This window comes from Lissotriton vulgaris, unplaced genomic scaffold (assembly GCF_964263255.1).
Source record: "Lissotriton vulgaris unplaced genomic scaffold, aLisVul1.2 SCAFFOLD_1627, whole genome shotgun sequence".
Taxonomy (NCBI): Eukaryota; Metazoa; Chordata; class Amphibia; order Caudata; family Salamandridae; genus Lissotriton; species Lissotriton vulgaris.
In genome coordinates this window covers 497,827-519,942 of record NW_028246708.1, presented here as the reverse complement: position 1 = coordinate 519,942, position 22,116 = coordinate 497,827, and the positions used below count along the sequence as shown (strand labels likewise).

General features: G+C 41.6%; 1 protein-coding gene across 1 annotated transcript in view; it reads right to left on the bottom strand.

The window, feature by feature from the left end:
* ATP11B (ATPase phospholipid transporting 11B (putative)) overlaps positions 1-22,116 on the bottom strand; it is a 471,244-nt gene that overhangs the window by 47,142 nt on the left and 401,986 nt on the right. Inside the window, exons 24-25 of the mRNA XM_086949489.1 lie at positions 19,453-19,580; positions 12,119-12,257 (exon numbers count right to left, since the gene is read on the bottom strand). Of these exons, the coding sequence (XP_086805615.1) occupies positions 12,119-12,257; positions 19,453-19,580 (267 nt within the window). The remainder of the gene's footprint in view (positions 1-12,118; positions 12,258-19,452; positions 19,581-22,116) is intronic.

The following is a 22,116-nucleotide window of genomic DNA, read 5'->3' as shown; positions in this document are numbered from 1 at the left end:
CCCTTTGTTTTTGAAGATGGGGACGATCGTGGATATGGCCCATGAGGCAGGCGCCGGGTTGCCGTTCACTGCATTAAACAGATTTGCCATAACCTCGGCCCATAGCTTAGGAGAGAACATGAAAAAGTCAGCCGGGACTCCATCCGGACCAGGTGCCTTGTGTTTGGTGGTTGCCAGGAGTGCTTTTTCCACTTCTTGCGAGTTGAAGATAATGGGGTGTACGTTTTTACTGGGCAGCTGACCCCTGTTTCTGCCTTCGTCATCATCTCCCCCATATACATTTTTGAAAAAGGACAACCATGTTTCGTCAGTGATCACACAGTCCAGGGGTGCGTTGTTGTCTTCCGCAAATAGAGGCTGCCTCAAAATCTCCCAAAATCTCCTACTGTCCTTTAGTACAGCCGCGGAAAGGAGATTATCCCAAGTTTCGCGTTTGATAGCGTCTTTGCGGTTTTTTGTGGCCGCTTTATAGATCTTCCTTTTTCTTGAGATGTCAGCTCTATCCCTGGGTGCAGATTTTAGTGCCGCTAGCAGTTCTCTGTGTGCTTTCGAGCAATCATGATCAAACCAACGCTTATGACCTTGTACTCCCGGGGTGGGTTTGACCAGGAGTTCCTTAGAGACCTGGACGCAGATTGCCTCATAGGCTGCGACTATGGTATGCCCTTGTGTATCCGAATTTCTACAAAGCTCTACTTGGGCTTTAATTTTGGGGAAGCATTTTTTATAGAAATTATCCGGGATCACTTTAGCCCACTTCACTCGTCTATTTTGATCAGCGGTCCTCAGGGGATGTGCCACTTTCTCAGTTGCTGGAGGTGCCCCCATGTAGGCACCCCAGGCCACTTCAAGAAGAACTGGGTTATGATCGCTGAAGTGAGTAGGTACAGTGCAATAGGCCATAGTCCTGCTTAGAATGCCCCGAGTCACAAAAATATAATCAATCACTGTACCATGTAGGGTACCGGTAAAAGTTGGAATTCTCAGGGCGCAGTCAGGTTCGATTAGATCAAAGTTGGCCAAGAGTTCCTCAAGCTCCTGCCCCTCTACAGAATGTTCGAAATGAAGACCCTGTGTGGCTACGTCCTCAGCCTCCTTTACATCACTACCCTTGCAGGCTAATTCGCACAAATGAATATTAAAATCGCCTAATAAAATTAACTCATAAGCTAAATTAATATCCTGAAGTACTGTATTTAAAATGTTGTCTAGGCTTGCGATATTACGGCCATTATAATCGCTATTCCTGGAATTATAAAAGTTTACATATAATGACTTACAGTCTTTACTGGTCACCCTCTCAACCATTAAAATGTTGTCGGAATCAGAGCTGATCTGCCTATAGCTACCTTTTAGAGCCAGTGAGAACAAAATCGCCAGGCCCCCCTTGGCTCTACCCGCTCTACTAGGGACTGCAGGTTTGGTAAAACTAATGTACCCATCCCACCAAAGGTTATACGCCGTATCCCAAGTTTCTTGCAGGGCGATAATATGGTGTTTAGAGATGAAACTAAGCCATGCATGATCCTGACGTTTGGCGTTTAGGCCCGCCACGTTCCAACTTATTATCTTACAGTGGTCAGTGGATGACCTTAGATCTTCTATCGCGTTCTCAGCTGCACTTTCAGCTATTGGTTGTTGCAATACCTGACCGCCACCTGTTAATAATGAGTCGGACAGCTCCACCCGTTCTTGGACTGCTTCTGGTTCGAGTCAGTCGCAGGAATTTAAGTCTGACAAAGGAGCAAATCTGTTGCCAGTACCAAATCCCCACTCAAAAGGGGTGGCTACCTGGGCCTGTCCAAATGGAGCTAGGTTCCACAGAGGTTGCGGGGTTATTGGGTGTACCGGGAACTGATCGTTTCCCAACCATTGTGTTGGCCTAATACCCCTGGTGTTGTGATCATAGGCCCGTATACCAGAGCCCCAAGCATTCCCTCTTGGCTCTTGTACCAAAGGTGGCCTAGTGTTTAGGTCATTTGGGCGATAGAATCTTCCTGGCTCCCTATATGTTGTTGGTTGAGACCAGTCATTATAATAATGACGAAGTCTAGGGCCCCCTCCCCATCTGTCAGCATTGATGGTTCTTTTGTGGCTGGGAAGTTTAGGTAGGGTGGTGAACCTATTTTTGTCGAAAAAGAACTTGAGGGTGAGAGGAATTATGGAGCCACTACGTCGTTGGGGTGGAAAAATATTGTTTAAGATGTCTGGGAGGACCTCGGCATTGGCGAAGTTTAAGATGACGCAATCCCCTTGAAACTTTTTGGGCTTGCTACCGATCCATGGAACCCTCCTTGACATAACAATGTCCCCAGCCAGCTTATCAAAGCCCTGTTCTGTCATAAACATGTTATTGGTTAGCCAATGTAACGCTTTGTCTTTTAGGTCCTGATTGGACTCTACTTTGCCTTGTGTTAAAACGGGGACGTTTGCCAGCACCAGGACAACCGGCGAGGCTTCCAAGATAAATTGGGCAGAGATGTCCACTTGATGTGTTCCCGCTATAGCTGCAGATGTGCTTGTGTTAGGAACTGCGATGTCTGCAACCTGGCCCACAGCAGGTAATGGTGGTAGTGAGGGTGATGGGGGCGGAGGTGACGCCCCTTGCTGAGTGGGTTGCGAGCTACTCTCATTAGGGGTGGCCTCTACGTTTGCGGGTATTAAGTTAGTGACGAGGGAGGATAAATTTTCAACCTCGTCTGCCAGCTTACTATGTGCCGCACCCAACTTTTTTACCTCAGATGTTAACTTGTCCAATTTCCCTATCATGGGTTTGATTATGGTCCTGATTTTAATATCAATCATGTCTTGGATTCTATTAAAGAGGTCCTCGTCGATGGTACTTCTTGGCTCAATATCAGTAACGGGATCAAGCTGTTTCCTTACTCGAGTAGGGGGTGGTGTAGCGGCCTTCTTCCTGCTTAGATGTTTGCCCCCACGTTTTGCTGCAGATTTTCGACAAGCTCTAACGGCCCTTGTGGCAGGTTGAGGAGAGTGTAGAACTACTTCCGCGGCAGCTGTCTGCTGATTTAAATCGTTGGTGGTATTGTCTGATAAATCGATCAGATCTTGTCTATCTGATTGGAGGTCAGAATCGGCTTTATCCTCGGAGTCCAGATCTTGAGTAATCAGATTTTCTGGAATACCTGGGAGGTTTTCTAGCAGTAGTTCAGATGTCTCGGAGCTTAGAGCGCTTGTCGACGGACTTGCTGACGGCAAAATGGGTGATTGACTCAACCCAAGAGGTTGCCTACGCTTGTTGTTAATATCGTTTACTACTTGCACAAGATATGAGTCTAAGGTGTTCACAGACTCTACTGGGACAGGAACCCGTTTTTTCCCCATTCTTAGGATGATAACAGTAGTAATAGCAGGTACCCTAACATCAAATCAAGCCGGATGGGTTGTAGAACAGATGTACTGCAGGCAATTATAATGCAATAACGATACACGTGGCAATGATGCAATGTCAAGACCAGGATGTCACAATGGGTACAGTACCTTAATTAGCAGCAGATGGATGACAAGGGGATGGCCTAGCCTGGCCTTTTCGTGCCTCTCAGGGCCACAGAGGACCCGCCCTTTGCCCGGGCTTAGCCCCGGGCGTCCCGCTCGCGTCCCGCGACGCTGAGGGCTGTTGCCTTTCTAGAGCCCCTCCCGTCGCTTCTGCAGCGTCGGGGAACGCGCCGCCGCTGAGCCTGATGGGAAACGTAGTCCCAAGGCGGCGGCGCGACTGGTGGCGGGAATTCGGCGGTGTGTGGGTCTCTGGTCTCCGTTCGCTCTCCTTTCACAGGCGCTGTCAGCCAAGGTAAGGCTCCGTGCGTTCAGGCTCCTACAGCGTCTCCCCCTTTCAGGCACAGTGTGATAATTTCAGGTGGCTGGTGGTGGTGAACTCCCGGCTGAGCAGAAATCCCAAAATGCAACTCTCAGTTTTTTGTTTGTTTGTTTTTTTCCCACGGTGCTCACGTTGCTTCTTCCTATGACTCACTACCACGGCAGGCTTTTGCAGGCTTTTGCGGCAGCTTTTCCAACCGATTCGCCACACCCGGCCACTAGACCACAGGTCCCGCTCTCGGCCGCCCACAGGTCGAGGGGTCACAGGTCGAGGGGTTACAGGTCGAGTTGTCTCAGGACTCAGGGCCGGCAGTGGTGAGCCCCGCTTCCCGCTTCACTCCACTCCGCTGCCAAACGCCGCCAGACGCCGAGGCCGCCGAGCGCGGGGTTCCAGTTAAGCTTAACTTAGCTTCCTGGCGCTTCCTGGTGCCCGGCGTTCTTTTCTTTTCTATTCCTCGCTGTCACCCGTAACCCGTTGCTGTTCGCTGGAGCACCTCGCAACCTTGCACGCCCCACAGCCTTGCACGCCTCCTAGCTGACTCAGACTTCAAGTAAGAACTACAATTGGAATGCAGGAGTTGCGCATGCATTTATTGCCATGCTATGTCATCAACTATAAGTTCCCACTGACTACAAGTTGCCAGTTCCAGCTAGAGTGCCATTCAGTAGAAGGCTATGAGCTAAAAGCTCAAAATATAATGAGGACAAGACTTCTGTCTGCAGTGCAAAATCAAAAGTAATGATGAATTAAGCTGTGCGACAAGCATTCTATAGTTAAAATAAAAAAGCAATTACTGCTGTAGCACAACACGTCTATAAAAGATGCCTTTAATTTGAGCATTGCTACATAAACACTTTATTTACAAAGTGTAAACAGACACCAATCATGCAGCCTCATTTCACCTGTACACAGAGAATAGTGGAACTTTAACTTAATGGAATTAAACTACAACACATTTTTATTCTATTACTCTGATGTTTTCTTACCAGTTGTCTGTTTGCTTTCAGTGCCTGACAGTATGCACAGCACAAAGGAGCAAGAAAAGGAAAAGGTAGAGCCAAAAGATCAAGCAGACAGACATCAGAAAGAAGTCTAGCATTGCCAAACAAGCATATTATGCGCAGATGTAAAATGCAATTAGGAGAATGTGATAAGCGAGCTGTATTTCATTGTATACATTTATTTGCTTTAGTTTCATTCTACTTAATACTAATGAACTCCTAGAAGGATATTATGATGATGATAATTCTGCATAGTCAACTCAGAAGCATGAATAAGAAAGCAAACAACAACTATACTTTCAATGATCATTCCCTAAAGAGGACCTCAATGCCTCTAGGTTTTGATATTGGAATGCAAAAAGAAATACACACTTAACATGCATTGCAAGTCCCTTATCATATTTTTCTGGGATTTATTGCCACTCCTGTTACAGTATGCCCTCAAATATGAAGTGAATATCCTGTTATATTTGGAGCTATAAATAAAACCATCTGAATGTATCAACAGGAATATGAAAGAATGAGAAACTACTTCAGAAAGTCACCCACCTCCTGACCATAGGTACTAGGAGATACAAGATGCATGAGTGGAGAACAAAGCACAACAGCTATTATGTTAATAAAGAGCATAGAAGGTCAATCATATGTAAGAGTGTTAAATCATGAAGCAGTGGGGAGAGAATCTGAAGAAACCCTAAAGCACATACAATATTAGTGATAGAAGAGGATAGTGCTTCTATGGGAGAAATACATTACTACCCGTTCATGCTAGTTCTCTTACTCAATAATTCTGATCTCGAAATCCCCAGCGGGCATTCAGAAATTGCTTTCTAGCTTTAAATCCTTTTGTGACACCAAGGGTTTAGCTATAAATATAAGCAAGACCAAATTCCTTGTCCTTAACCCCCCCAAGAAATCCGTCGCCCCACCCGTTTTAGACTCCATCCCTCTGGAGAGAGTCAAAGAATTTGATTACCTGGGAATACGTTTGTGTGACTCAATGAGTTGGAAGGCACACCACCAAAAGGTGTTTCTGACTCATAAAAGGGTCACAGGAGCCTTGCTCAAGGAACAACGAGCCTCTTCCTTGAAACCAATTGGGGCAGTGCTAGATATCTACAGAGCAAGGGTTGTAAGCGCAGCTCTATATGGCGCAGAACTGTGGGGCACGCAGAGAGTCGATACCTTGGCCCATCTTGAAAATAACTTCCACAAAGATCTGATGAGGCTACCCCACAGTACTCCTACAATCCCTCTCTTGCTGGATGCAGGTACTCGCCCAATTTGTGAGCAAGCAAAATTACGCCCCCTGCTACTTTGGTCCCGGATATGGAATGTCCCAGAATTGTGTAGTTACGCTGACGCCTTGAAAGATTTGTTGTCCCTCCCAGGTTGCAATAAGGTACCCTGGTTCAGGGAGGTAAAACGATTACTCTATGATCTAGGATTAGGAGATGCCTGGGCCAACAAAACAGCACCGCCCAAGCAGTTCCTAAAGAACGTTTACTGGTTATGGGTAAAAAACAACAGAATGCGTAACTCCAACCATTGCAAATCTGTTGCTCAGTTCTTACTAGTCAAGGAGCTCCCCCTCAGGGAACCTTATCTGGACTTAATTCACAACTCCAGAGACAGATCACTATACTTCAAATTCAGGGTGGGTGTTCTCCCCCTAGGATTGTTAACTTCCTCTTGGAAACCTCCTTTCCAAACGGTCCCGTTTTGCCCATTTTGTGATTCAAGGGTTGAGTCTGTCGCCCACCTCTTGTTTGAGTGCAGTGTCTATGCAGCTCCTAGATTGAAATGGCTAAAGCCCTTGTGTAGGAGTCTAGGAACAAGATCCCATCTAGAAGCCCTACGTATACTGCGCTCTGATGCCCGCCCATTCGTTGCATGCTGCATGGCAACATTTCTTGGCTGGGCATGGCGTATAAGAACTGCAAGAAAGCTATTGATCCAGTAATGTGTTATTTTGTAACCTGCTCTACATACTATTGTAAATATCTGCAAGGATTTCTTAAATGTGTAACCTGTGTCTCACTGTTTTTATCACGATTCCCTACGGTATTTTTTATTATGCATCTTTGTAATGATTTTATATATGTTTTGTACTGCTTTTATGATATGTACCGTATCGAAATAAAGCTATACTACTACATACAATATTAGTGATAGAAGAGGATAGTGCTTCTATGGGAGAAATACATTACTACCCGTTCATGCTAGTTCTCTTACTCAATAATTCTGGAACTCAGAGGAACAAGGATCCCCTTGACAAAAAGTTAACTGGTCCTCTTTAAACTATGCTCTACCCAACAGAGGCTATGTGCATGGATTAATAAATACATAATACAGCCACAGAGAGTGACAGTTCAGGCCTCACAATTTAATTGACCACTTTGTCGTGTGCAATTCAGTCATAAAAGATTGCAGAAGAATTTGCAGTAGAACGATAATCATTTTTTCGCCAGTGAATTCCCCACGCTTTGTTTTTTTTCTTTATCCTTGATCTCTACAGTGTGACCCATTTGTCCCTTCACCAAAAACAACCTGCAGTCACTTTTCTATGATTTGCTCCCCTTATTCTTGTCGGGTGAAACCCAACACATCTCCCATTTTTTGTCTTGGAACAGCCTATATGTGCACTTTCTCCCCAGGGCAATGCTGTTTTCCCCCTTCCCCGAAAGACAGCTGCATCTGATGGTTCTCTGTACAGCTATCTGCTTCTGGCTCGGGTCTGCTCCTGTGTTCTTGTACTGTATGCTTTCCAAGCCCAGATTGCCTGCTGCTATTCCTAATGTACATGTCTAATGTGGTGTCTGATGCCCTGTTGGTTATCTATGCCTCTTCTACGTGTTCCTGTTCAACTACTACTGGAAGGCAATTTTCCAGTGGGGAGGTTGCTGTGGCGAACTGATTACATACAGTCAATAGTAACTCCACTGAACTTACTACGGCACCTCTCTTTCCATAATCTCTATACTGCAGCAATCACTTTTTGTTTCCACTTGTAGAGCTTTGCAACTTACTGTTGATAAGCCCCACCTACCCCCTGCAAGTCCGAATTTGTCCATATGCTGTATATTTCAATCAATAAATGAGCAACTTTAAAGCTGCTGAGCACCTTACAGGTACAAGATAAAGTCACCCGTAAAGATACCAAATAATCTTTCTTGGCCTCTTGAATATGTTCGTCAGTTTTATTCCCCATGAGTGTGTTTTGTTTAATGGTGTTTTGAGTGACAAGGCAACGATTGCTGCTGGACTGATTGAATTAGAAACACTATAATTAATGCAAGCATTTTATAAAATGTAAAAACATATCAATCGATGGATTACATACAGATGATAAAATCCAACACAGATCTTAATAAACAATCAAATATAAATGGATGTTACAATTTTTTTATTTTTAATCAAGAGAATTAAAAAAAATCATTTTCAACTACTTTACTGCTGAGCAGATAACGTCAGGCAAGGGACTCAATATATGTGGCCAGAAAAAGTTGAATCTTTCTCCTATAAGCATTGGGTGCAAGAGACATCTTCCTTAGACCTAAGTTTACACTGGCACATGCTGATCATTTTGTGCCTGCAAATTAGGCAAAGCATGTAGCCCGAGGGCTTCGAAGGAGGCCGAACTCCTAATGGAGTTTTGAAAATAATAAATAAAATTGCTGACAAAAATTAAGGAGGCATGACAATTGCTCCAGGTGCCTCATCTGGGAGCTGCAGAAAAAGAAGACTTGGTATCACCAGTTTCAGAAGGCACCTTTATGGCCCGGTCTCATAACTTTGGGTTGATTTTCATATAGAGCTGATGATGATATGGCAGCTCTACAACATGATACCAGTGATGAGGAATTGGTAGAAATAGCTTCTAGATCCAGCCTAAGGACTGGAAAAGGTTCCTGATGAGGAGCCTTCTGGGTGGATTATACTTCAGAAATGCATAAATGTGCATGAGATCAAGAATGTAATTTAGATTGACCGGGCAGAGGATTTGCCGGTTCCTTTTAGGAAACTATTAAAGCTGGATTCATCAGACGCTGGTGTAGTGGAAGCCGTAGGCATGGTTGAGTGCTTGCTCGATAAGGGGAATCGAGAGCTGCACATTTTTTAGCAGTGGAGGGAGACATGGGTGTTGGAAGGGTATGCAGGAATGTTGTCATAAGCCTACGTGTTTCAAATCTTAATACAAACAAGTGACCTTTGATATGAACAGTACTATTGTAAATAATAATAATAATATCAACTAAAACAAATCCTCAAAGTCACTGGATTGATGGATTGTTGAGATTCATCGCTCCAGGAAATTAGGCAGAACTACTGACCACCGCTTTATTTAACCAACCACCTATTAATATGGGTGCCTCTCACCTTAGATGATCTAATGGTGAGGGAAAAGAATTAACCCTGGACTTCACACAGTGAACAAAGGGCATTAAGGATCAAGACACAGATGGCTCTTTAGTTGCATCCAACTGCAAAGATCTGCTGGAATGTCCTTTCATACGATTCCTACATGGATGATCAGTCAAACAGCAGGTCATCACTTCAATTAAACCATAGTCCAATACAACTGTGACAAGTTCAATTACAGACGCGATAAGATTAGATATTCAACTCTGTTTTTCTGTGCAACATTTTATCAGCAAGTTCCTAGATCATGAGGAATGATATTTCAACCATAAGAAGAAGAACACAACAGACTCTGTTACTTTGTACAGTCCTACTTCGGTATGACTCCATATGATCAAATTTCATCCCTAAAGGAGGTCTCTATTTTTTAGTATAAAATACTGCTCACATGACAACAGAAGATTGTTGGCCAGAGACCACATCAGACCATAATGCTTTTTTATGAGGGATTACCACTTACACTCTTAAAGCATGAAAAGGTAAACATGATGGAAACTGTGGCCAGAAAGAGATCAAATTGTAGGTTCCACTACAGAATAATCTGTATGATGACAAATTCTAAAAACAGTGGCATTTAATTAAAGTGAATTTCATTTTGAAGGATTCCATTACATTAATTTTGGGTCAACAAATTCTTATAAAAATTAACAGCAGAAAATGTGTTTGTATCACATCAGGCAATGAATAGGGGTGGGTAGAAATCACTGAGTTTGATTCCATGGAATTACATTCAAATTCTACTAGATTGCGTGATGGGTTAGAGTGGGCATTTGACGCTAAAATGCCCCCTTTCGTCTAAAACTGGACGCGAGGATGCATGTTGCCTAAGAAAATAGAGTGGCCAAATACCACTCAGTGATTAAAAGTATGCAAGGGTGCCGAGTGCTATACAGTGGTTTCTAATCTACAGGAACAACTGCACAATTTTTTATTCCACCGGCAGAATTTTGTATTTATCAGTCATTCGGCGTTACAAGAGTAACGCAGAATTAACAAAATTCCTCTAATTCCACTGACGAAATAAAAATTCCACCCAGGCCTAGATAGTAATGAAAAATCAGAGTGCACAAATATACTAACTGCTTTACCCCAGGAATAGCTTCTGAGTAGAATAGCTCTGTAGAAATTTGATCTAAACATTGACAGATATGCATTTTTTAGCACAGAAGCGTAAGAAATAACGTTTTCCAAAACAAAGGTTACAATTCTATCTACAAATGTCGAGGTGTAATACAACAACTAAGATCTGGTTACGCTATTCATCAAACTAATAGATCTCTCTGCAAGAGCTACAAAAATCATATCTCAGTTCCTTAATGCCAAACTGAGTCAATTTTCCCATTAATGATTAGGAACAATAGGCAGAGGATCATGATTAATGTTCCTAAATTGATCCTCAGAGTTGGGGGCCTCTCTAAGTACAAAGTAGATCCTGTCTAACAACAAAAGCTAAAGCTAACTCATTGTATAAGTCACCTCTGCACTGTCATCAGTGTACTTTATCAAAACTACTAGAGTAGTCTTCAATCTCAAGTGATTCAACAACTTCAAAAAGATTTAGACGGATCTCCTGCTGGCTACCACTCAGCACTTGAAGATTTTTTGATATACTAACAATTGTCCAAAAGTCACCCAAATAAAGCCAGTTGCTGCACTACCCTGAATGTATCGGGATAGAATGTTATCTGCCAACTTCACATCTCCTTCGGAGCCCCTATAATGAAACAGGAATAGACTGTGTATATGCAACTTTCAACACTCTGGGCACTTAAACATGTACAATCAGCCGAAAAAGTACCCCTAACTGTTGCATAGCTAAATCCTTTCACATTCTTGTCCACAGGCTAGCTGCCACAATACCAAGTGATGCAGCCTCTGAGGCACGCTGAGCATAACTAACAAAATCCATACAACTACATCAAATAACATTAATTGTGCAGTAGACACTGCATGCAAAATGGATCCCATTAGGCTCTTGTTCATTTACCTTAATTGTACACACTGGTACAAATGAAAATGATTTACGCACAATTTTCTTTTTGAACTATGTTTAAATACGTACAAATGTGTAGATTTTAGGAATTGTTTAGCATGCATCACTGTTCTTTAATAATGAAGCTCTCTATTTTGACAAGTAGTTTCAATACCTCAAGGAAGAAAGACTGGATGTTCATGCATTGGTCAGCAAAATTATGTTCAATTTCGTTAGTTCTTCAAGATCATGATAGGGGACAATATCAGTTTGAGAATTGCTCTAAATGGAAAGTCTTCAAGCTCATTTAGATTGCCATGGCAATAGGTGCAATTTTTACGGATTCTTGCCCCAATAATGGGCATAGTGTATATTCATGTCAAATGTATATGCTCAAGTGATAGTATTCTTCGTATAATACTATTATTCATATAATCAATGGAAGTTTAAGATTCTTGAAAAATCAGTTGGATAGCCTTATCTGTTCACCCTGCAATATAATCTTTGTTTGTTCCAATAATTTACTGTGTTGAAAAGAACAGGAGTATCTTTTAAACTGAAACAGATAAAAGATTTTAAGCTTGCAGTTATTAAAATATATAGTTTGTCAGAGTTAATATTAGGAATGCTATGACCAATCACTTTATACTTTACTAAAACGCAGAGAACCAGTTATTGTAGAGCGGTTTCGACACTCCGTTTACAGTCTGAACATGAGGTCACTATCTTTCATGCCATTAACAATCATTTTCTCAGTTTTTGCACCCATGAATGTGTTTACAATTATCAGAGGATCAAATTATTTAATTAACTTTCTTTGTACTTTGCTGAAAATATTTTGATAGACAAGGAATTTATTAACTGTGAGATTTCAAATATAGAACTTACCTGCCCATTACCCAACAAAGAAGTGTCTTCTCCCATCAGGAAATATGAACCGTAAAAGAAAACAAAGGCATGACAGAATCCCAGGAGAGTCCAGTACAGAAATGGCTTAAAACCAAGAAGAGCATTTTTACTAATGTCCCTGTGGAAATAAAATAGTTTATGCAATTAAATATGGGCTGTCTTCTTAAAAACATTTTTTTTCAAAAGTTGTTAGTTCCTACAGGAAACCGGCTTGTTTCACCTTTTTTCAGCTAAATGCCAACAAAAGCAAACTATTTTATGGTGATGCTCCTGACTTTTGGCCATTTTTCACAAGAAAATAAATTACTTACCTACGGTAACTTTTCTCAGATAGATACCATGCAATAAAATATTTTCTGGTTTCAGTCTGAAACTGTACAGAAAAAGGCAGTAGTAGGTGATAAAGCAGATCCCGTTGCAGAGCCAACAAGGTGTCACAACGAGTCATAAATATGCTATGGAACAATCATGATGTCTTATGTCTTGTATTTCTGAGCCAGAGAGGCTAGGAGCAAGAGGCAGACATAGAAGACAGACATAGATTAAAAAACGTATGTAAAATGTGTTACTGAAAAAAAAAGCTGATCAATGCTTTGACAGGAGAGGTGGCGTCTGACGGCAAATTGTCAAGTGAAGTATCTATTAAAAGAAAAATGTAATCTTTTTTGGTAACTTGTAGTAATGCAGATTCACATGCTCAGTTTACTCCTTCAATATAGTGATGGGTGTGGATGTTTGCAAGTTGTTCTTGTTCAAAGAAGTTTGCAGTGACAAAATACCTTAGCCAAAAATGCACTAAGACAGACTCCACATCAGAATGTTGTTTTCCCATGAGTGACTTATTTTAGTGAAGCAAGGAGAAGGAACACAGAACAAATGTGCTGTGAGCTGGGTAAGTGTACATGTCTTGGGACTACTATCTTGACTCGCTACTGGGGGTAGGGTGGGTGCATATGAATATAGTACTACAAGCTATTAACAGACTTTTACAGGGTGTGTAATATTTTGTGTTTGTTGCATGAGATACATATGCTGTGCACATACTAGAATGCTTTCTTTCCCATAAGCTTTTATTATGGAGTGGGTGTGATGCAGCGGTTTAGAACAAAGTTCTTAAAACTGTTTTGGTCAACCAAGAACACCTGATGGGATTGTATTTCTGCATAGTAAAGTTTGGTAAATGTATGTGGGGTCAAACATATGATCGCTCTACAGATGTCTGTAATGAGAATATTTCCTAAGAATGCCATAGTAGGTAGAGCTACCTCCATGCGAGTGGAATGAGCTCTAGGTACATGAAATATAAGCTTGGCTTCCCAGTTATAGCCCTCTTAGAAATAGGATTTGCAAAATGAGGTTCAAAAAGCAACAAACAGGGTTTTAGTTTTGAAGATGGACTTTGTTCTAGCAATGCACTACATACATTAACGCTCTCCTGATGGATGTATGACGTTACAACGCGTTATTTTACAACGCAGACCGTTACATCGGAATTTTTACAACCCAGGATCCATTACAATGCATGCCTTTACAACGCATGCCATTACATAGCAGATACTATTACAACGCATGCCATTACAACGTAAGTATAAGTAAGTATATCTTTTTAAAAAAAATGTAATTAAGTTAATTTAATTAATTTAATTTTATTAATTTAAAAAAAGTAATTAATTTAATTTAAATTAATGATTGTAATTTAATTAATATTAAAATTGTAATTAATTTAATTAATTTAATTTAATTAATGTAATTTAATTAATTTTAAAATTGTAAATATAATTTAATTTATTATAATAAATTTAATTAAAATAATTTTTTAATTTTTAATTAATATAATTTAATTTAATTAATGTAATTTAATTACTTTATACATTGTAAATAATATACTTTAATTTTATTAATTTAATTAATTTAAATAATATAATTAATTTAATTTAATTAATTTAATTAATCTAATTTATTTAAAGTCGTGTTTTTAAAAAAAGTGAACCCTGAAAATACCCCTGTACCCCAAAACACAAACCCAGCCCTAAAACCTAAAAATACCCCTGTACCCCAAAAACCAAACCCAGCCCTAAAACCTAAAATACCCCTGTACCCCAAAAACCAAACCCAGCCCTAAAACCTAAAAATACCCCTGTACCCCAAAAACCAAACCCAGCCCTAAAACCTAAAAATACCCCTGTACCCCAAAAACCAAACCTAGCCCTGAACCCTAAAAATACCCCTGTACCCCATAACCCAAACCTAGCCCTGAACCCTAAAAATACCCAAACAACCATACTCATACTCATACTTATTTTTTTAAAATTACTAAAATTAATATATTTAATTTATTTTATAAAAATACATAAATTAATATATTTATTTATTTATAATAATTAAATTAATTAAATAATGTTAAATAAAAAATAAAATAAAATTAAATACTTACCTATACTTACGTTGTAATGGCATGCGTTGTAATAGCATCTGCTATGTAATGACATGCGTTGTAAAGGCATGCATTGTAATGGATCCTGCGTTGTAAAAGTTGCAATGTAGTGGTAGTGCGTTGTAAAAGTTGCGTTGTAACGGGTGTTTCCCCTCCTGATATCAAATTTACTTAAGGCCTTCTCTGCCACAGTCTCTGTGGGTGGGAAGAAGATGGTTATCTCTACTGTTTGGTGTACATGAAAAGAGAAGACCACTTTGGGAAGGATCTGTTCTCAAACCCACTAGCCCAGTGAACCTGTAAACAAGATTTTACCACAGTTAGTGCTTGAAGAGGTGATAGAAAGTTGCCTTCCTGGTTTCTAAGGCAAGAACTGGGCATCACAACAGTGCAATGGCTCGAAAGGGGACCCCATCAGTCTTGTTAAAACTATATTCAGATTTGATGCTGGTCCTGGAGATGCTTTTGGAGGAATTAGTCTTTTAAGGCCCTCCATGAAATCACGGACCACAGCTATTTTATAAAGAGAATCATGTTTTCAATTCTGCCTGTAAGCGCTCACCGCAGCTACATTTTATGCTGTTATATGAATTTGTTTAGCACTCAACTCACACTGGAGAGAATCCTGGCTTATGAATTAATAGAAGTGCATGCCAATCCTGCTTTATAAAAATGCAATACATTGCAGATGATGCCTTGAACAGATGTTTTAAGAGGATCTACTTTCACTTCACTAGGATTTTTTTTTGATAACCAATTTTATTGATTGTATGAGGTAAAAAAAGAAGTAACAGCACCATTTATGGTTACAGTTTACAAGGCAAAGACAGAAACTCATTGCGTCTGTATATAAAACTGACAAGCAAGAAGATATTGACATTCCAATCCCAGTCCTTGGTTGCGTAGTTAAAAAGTTTTAGTCCTCCACCACCCCAACCCATTTGCCCCACATTCGAAGAATTTTTTTCGGACATCCTCTGGATGCATATAGTGGTCGTTCTTGTGCGGCACACCAGTCCACTCCCCTGCGCCAGCACGCCAATGTAGGAGAAGCCGGGTTCAGCCAGTGGGCTGCTATGTCTCTTTTGGCCACCATCAGTGCTGTGTTTAGAAAGAGTTTCTCAGCCCTGGTAACGTCCAACCCCTCTGTGACTCCCAGGAGCACGTTCATTTGGTTAAGGGGAACCTCCCTGCCCAGGACCTCAGTGAGCTTTCCTGTCACTGACTCACAATATCTCACGATCGCTGGGCAAAGCCATACCATGTGATAAAAGTCCGCTTGTGGGTGCGAGCATCTGGGACAGAAAGCATTGGGCTGAAGCCCCATGTGGTGGAGACCCAGCGGAATGAGGTAAGCAGTGTGAAGGTACTATATTTGGACTAGCCGAAGCCTTGCTGAGACTGAGATTGCCTTGGGAGCTATCAAGGCTTCCACTCAGTCAGCGTCCTCTAGGGACCCAAGCCAACCCTCCCACCTGTCCCGGAGTTGAGATAGTGAGTTGGTGGTGTTGTTTGTGAGGGAGCGATAGATACGGGAGATCCCTCCCTTACCCAAATTGGCGGTCATCACCTGAGCTTCAGGTGGGCTGTACTCAGGTAAGGAGGTGCCCTCTGAGATGTGGGAGTGAAGTGTGTGACGTAGCTGCAGGTATCGGACAAACTGGGAAGAGTGAAGAGAGTATCAGCCTGCAAATGTTGAAAGGAGCACTTGTGGGTTCCACTCCAAACAACCCCCAATAAGGAAATTCCAATGAGATCCCATGATTTGAATCCCGAGACACCACAAGGGAGTATACTGGGTCAGTTTATCCGACCAGTGTATGTGCCGCAAGGAGGCCTGCCAGGCTAGGAGTACACCACAAGTGACCTCAGGGAGAGTTTGAGGAACGGTGTTGCCGTACAGCATCCCTTGACTGTTGAACAGGCCCAGGGTGTGTAGCTCCAGATGATACGCCGGGTCAGACCATCCACCATAAAACCAGTCATGCACGGTGAGGAGCCGGGTTGCTAAATAATAAAGATACATGCTCGTCATCCCAAGACTGCAGTCAAAGGGATGGATCTGGCATTGGGCGAGGACCAGTCTGGGCCTCCGCCCTCCCCATAAACACCTAGTGAGCAAGCTGTCCATCTCCCGAAAACACGGTCTGGAGAAGTAAAGGTGCATATTCTGGGGCATGTACAGGAACCTGGGCAGAATCATCATTTAAAATAAGGCTATTCTGCCCAGAGGGTTCAGTGGCAGCGTTTGCCATTTGAGGTGGTCGGTGCGGACCCGTTTCACCAACGGGGTGACATTGAGTGACCAGGCGAGGTCGGGGAGAAGGGCTACCCAGAGCCCCAGGTACTTGAAGGACTGTCCCGAAGAGGAATCGACGACTGACAATCAAATCACTCCTGTGAGAGTTGGAGTGGAACCAGGATGGATTTGGCTGAGTTTAACTGAAGGCCAAAGGTGTGCTCGAAAAGATCCAAGGCCTGGAGGCATCGGGGTCCCAACCGAGCAGGGTCCGCTAAGAATAGCAGTACGTCGTCGGCGTAGAGCACAATTTTATCCTCTTCAAGGCCGGGCCATCTACATCCCACGAGAAACTGGTCAGAGCGGACAAGACAAGCGAAGGGCTCCATCGCCAACGCAAAAAGGAGTGGCGAGAGGGGGCATCCTTGCCTCGTGCCCCTCCTGATAGGAAAGGGGCGGGACAGGTCTCCATTGACTAGAACCTGAGCCCGTGGCTGACAGTAAAACGTCTTGACCAGGTTGTGGAAGGGCATGCCAAAACCCATTTCCTCCAGGACCGCCTCAAGGTATCTCCAATCCACCGAATCAAAAGCCTTCTCGAAGTCTTCAAGAAGAAGAGATAAGTAGGGGGTCAGCTGTTATCAATTCGATAAAGCGAGGTGGAGGGGCCTGAGGCAGTGTCAGGTTCACCTGAAGGGCATTCACTAGGAATTTAAGGTAACCAAACTCTAAGACTACAGGTGCCAAAATACATGGTGGTTTGCGTGAGGTCTGGATATCTCAGATAACCCCGATACGTAGTCAGGAGTTTTGATCTCAGCAGCAGCTTTCATTGAGGATGCAGAAACATTTCTAGCAGAATGGAGTACTAAGGTTGCCTCAGCCATGTTGGTGGCACCAGAATGAGTGTTGTGCACACCATCTTATTTTCCTCACAATGTATGGGATCAGAGGTACAGGAGGGGAGGAAAAGCGTAAGTATCCCTTACCATTTATCCATACTGCCTTGCCCATTGACTGTAGGTACTTGCAGGCAAAGTTTTTGAGTTGTACGTAGTGCCAAACAGATTGACTGCCATCTGTGAAAGTACTGTTGAAGTACCTGGGCATTCTTCTGGTGTTTGTGGACTTAATGATGTGTCCTGCTTAACAAGTCTACAAAATCATTGTCCACCCTGCAGATTCCACGCTAGGAGTAGAATGTGCTTCCGAGTGGTCCAATATCAAATCTGTTGGGTTAGTTCTAACAGTCAAGGCAAGTGAGTTTCCGCTTACTTCTGGAAGCAGTACATCACAGTCCTCTGGTCTGTCTTTATCAGGAGGGTATTGCCTCAAATATTAGTGTAGAATGCTCTAAGTGCCAATTGGGGTGCTCAGAGGTCCGAATGTGTATATATTCACTGCACATTCATGTGGCTGACATGTGGTCTTCCCTCAAAGGGTGAGGAGTCTGCGGTGATTATCATTTGCGGTTAAGGGTACAAAAACGGTCTGTCCAGCAAAACATTTGTTGGACCGTGCACTTAGGTCTGCGCTCTATCAAAACTATATCTTACCAATGACTACAACTTGAAGCCATTCTCTCAGTAGGCACTCTTTTAGTGTGCCTATGTGCAGTCTTGGATGCAGCACTACTGGTATGCTTGAAGGCATAATCCTCAACAGTCTGATTACTTTTCTCACCATAAGAGGACATGATATCTGAAAAAGAGGTAGTAGACTTTAAATGCCATTACCACCCTCTATTCTTCGGGGTAGGCTTTCTGGTGATGGAGATTAACACAGCCCCTAGTAAGGGTCATACAAGCTGTGGCAAGAGATGAGATTTATTGGCACTGACTGTGAACCCCAACCTGTGTAGCAGAAAACAAAAAAGGCTAGTTCAGCTTAGAACAACGGATTTAGAAGGAATGCAGTGAGAATGATCACCTGAATCACAAAAGGTCTGAGAAAACTTTGGCAAGGAGGAATGTTTTGACCCACTTTAAGTACCTGGCTCTGAAAACACCAGACCTATTTCTGAGGCTGAAATGATCCATCTTTCTTCAGAAGACATAAAAAAATTGAACGAAATTGAAGGGAACTGCTCATCCTGGCCATAATTTGATGTCAGTGACTTTAAAAGTCAGTGATTTAGTCCTATTAAACTGTATACTAATTGACAATAAGATCATTAATCTTAAAATGTGATGCACAATTGAACAAAAGGAGAGCTGTTCTCTGCTTTAAATATGGTACCCAGTTGTTCACAACCTTAAAACCTCTTCTCTTTCATGAGGATGAGGTATTACATTGCAAATTGGGGTGCCGTTAAATTAACAAATGCTTGATAAACCAAGCATTTTTCAGGTAATCGCAGGGTAAGTTGATGTAAGTGTTATAATGCATATTTTTCTTGGGTCCATAATGGCAATATTTCTATACTTAAAAGCATGACAATAAGTGCCTTACAAATCATCAAGTCTAAGATAATACTAAAAAATAGAGGAAATAGACATAAAGGCAGCTTTAAAATAGCTTTAAAAAGTGCAAATCCAGAACGCGTACATATATATCCAATACACAATGTAAAGACAATTTTAAGTAAAATCAGGACACTGATAAAACCTCTACCAGCATAGGTTTACATGACATACTTACTGATATAAAACTGGTTTGCTCTGCAAAACATGTGGATGGACATGCTGTTCAAACAGACTATACATCAGGATAGGTAAGGAGGTGAAACAAATGTTGTATAACGTCAGGTACACACTATCATACAGCGTCTGTAAAAGAAAGAAAATATTGTCAGTCTTCTCAAAGATGAAATGATCAGTTTTGTTTAAAAAAAATAAAGTGCACACTTGCTCACAACAAATTAGGTAATGTTATTGTTTGAACTTGTCATACTTTAAATATATTAAAATACTCTTGATAATACCAAAGAGGAGCATTAGCTGCTGAATCTATTTTAAGATCATACTAAATATATTAAAATACTCTTGATAATACCAAAGAGGAGCATTAGCTGCTGAATCTATTTTAAGATCATGCAATGATGTAGCCTGTATTCTAAGGATAGCTTTATATTATTTAAAGTGAAATAACATGGTACCCCACATGAACTATGTGGATATAAAATGTATCAATGATTTATACAAATGTATTGTAGTTAATGATTAAGCAGGGGACTTCAGGGTTCATGCAGGTACTGAAGATGGTCATGGCACTGTCTGATTAATCTGAGTCAACTGAAGTGATCAAAGATAGATGTGGAAGATGAGTGCTCAAGCACATGGAACCAGATTAGAGTATTCGTGGGATGGACTGAAAGACTGCATTGCTATTGGGTATCTTTCATCATGATGTTTAATGGCTCTAATATGTCCCTGTATTCTTATTTTCAGGCTTTGCACACAGCTGCCTATGTAGATTTTTCCACCTGCACAGCCAATCGCATAAACATACGATGTGTTGCAGTTTATGAAGAAGCCAATAGTGTATTCAAGGGTAGTGCTGTACCTGAATTTAGTGGTTCTATTGAGTCCTACGTGGCAGATGGAACATACTCCACACGTATATAAGCCAGTTGGTATAACCAGAATGTGGGTTCTGGTGCCAATTTCATTTCGGGTGTTTTTAACATAGCTAGAACACAGGGTTTTTCTAAGCGTAAATCCCTTCAGGAAGTGCTTTAGAGTCGAGTATGTGCCAGTTTTTGCTAAGCACAACGAAAATATGACTGATGTAAGCATTGCATTTTGTGATAAAACTCACCTCTTGCTTCATTTTGGCTCCCTTATTACTGTGTCCTTGATTGAGGGTTTGCTTCCTGTACAGTTTTCTTCTCTTTCGTCTGCCTGTTTCAAGACTTTGGCATCATAATCTCGGTGTTTGAAATCCTGCTCAATACTCTGCAGCCTTTTGCTAAAAATAAGTTCTGGACTACCATTTCACCTTGCCTTTACCAGTTTGCCATATGGTATGGCCTCTAAGGTGTACTTCGATTGGGCACTGGTGGCATGAAGCACACTAATGCATGCAGTAGGTTTCTTAAAGACATCACTACGAATGGCATTTTTGCATATTTACAGACATAGATCTAAAAAGGCAATCTCCAGTTTACGGTATCTGAGAGTAAGTTTTACATTAAATCTATTCTCATTCAGGAAAGCTTGATAAGCCAAGATATCACTTACATTTCCATTCCAAATGCTCAAAATGTCACCTATGAAGTGTCCACGAAAAATGATGTTATTCGCCCAATCATGTGATTTGGGACCCCAGGGATGTTCCGTCTCATAAAAGCCCATGAAAAGGTTTGCATATGACTCAGCAAACCTGGAGCTCATGGCTGCCCCTTACTTTTGGAGGAACCACACCCTTTTGTGAAGAAAAATATTTTAGTTAAGATGTTCTTGGATATTTCCAGCAGCATCAGAGTATGTTCCAGATGGCAGGCATTGCATTTATACAGGCGAAACCTGAGAGCCTCTAGGCCCTCCTCCATCTGTACACATGTGTACAAGCTTTCAACGTCCACAGTGAAAAACATGAGGTCATCACAAGCCCACTTAAAACCCTCTAATTTTCTCACTGTGTCCTTGCTATCTCTTAGAGACGAAAGCAAGTTCTTAACAGATGGATGCAAAAAAAACATCAAAATATTCAGCCACGTGTTTAGCGGGTGAACTGTTGCTGGAGATAATGGGGGTCCTTGGAGGAAAGGGGCCAGTGTTATGATTTTTAGGCAGTATGTGTATACATGGATACCTGGAAAAGTAGACCCACCCACAGGGATCGGTGTTCATGATCTGTTAGTAAAGATGATTCAGGCCCATCTGTGAGTCTAGCATTGATGTTTTAAAAATCTGTGATGGGATTCCCTTCAGTCTTTCATAGCATGCTGTGTCTTGCAGCTGCCTGTTGATCTCACCCAGATAGTCAATTCTATTCATGTAAACAATGTTCCCCTCTTCATCAGCATCGCGTATGACTATGCTTACTACCAATATAATGTAGTTCCTCCATCTTATACAGATCTAGAGTTACCTTCTAGGCCAGGGTAACTAATCAATAACTGTGTCTTGAGCTGTAGGAGGCATGTATTTCGATGCAAGTCTGAAGCCGCTATCAATGGTTATGTCTTCCTGTACTCCAAGTTAACTTGCTTCCAGCATTAGATCACTCAAAACCTTGGGTTCAATCAATGAAGCAATCAAATGTATATCATTAATATAAGCAATTCAAAAAGTAGTCTCATGCGAAATAGACACCAACCCACGAATACTCGAATCTGGTTCCATGCGCTTCAGCAAATAT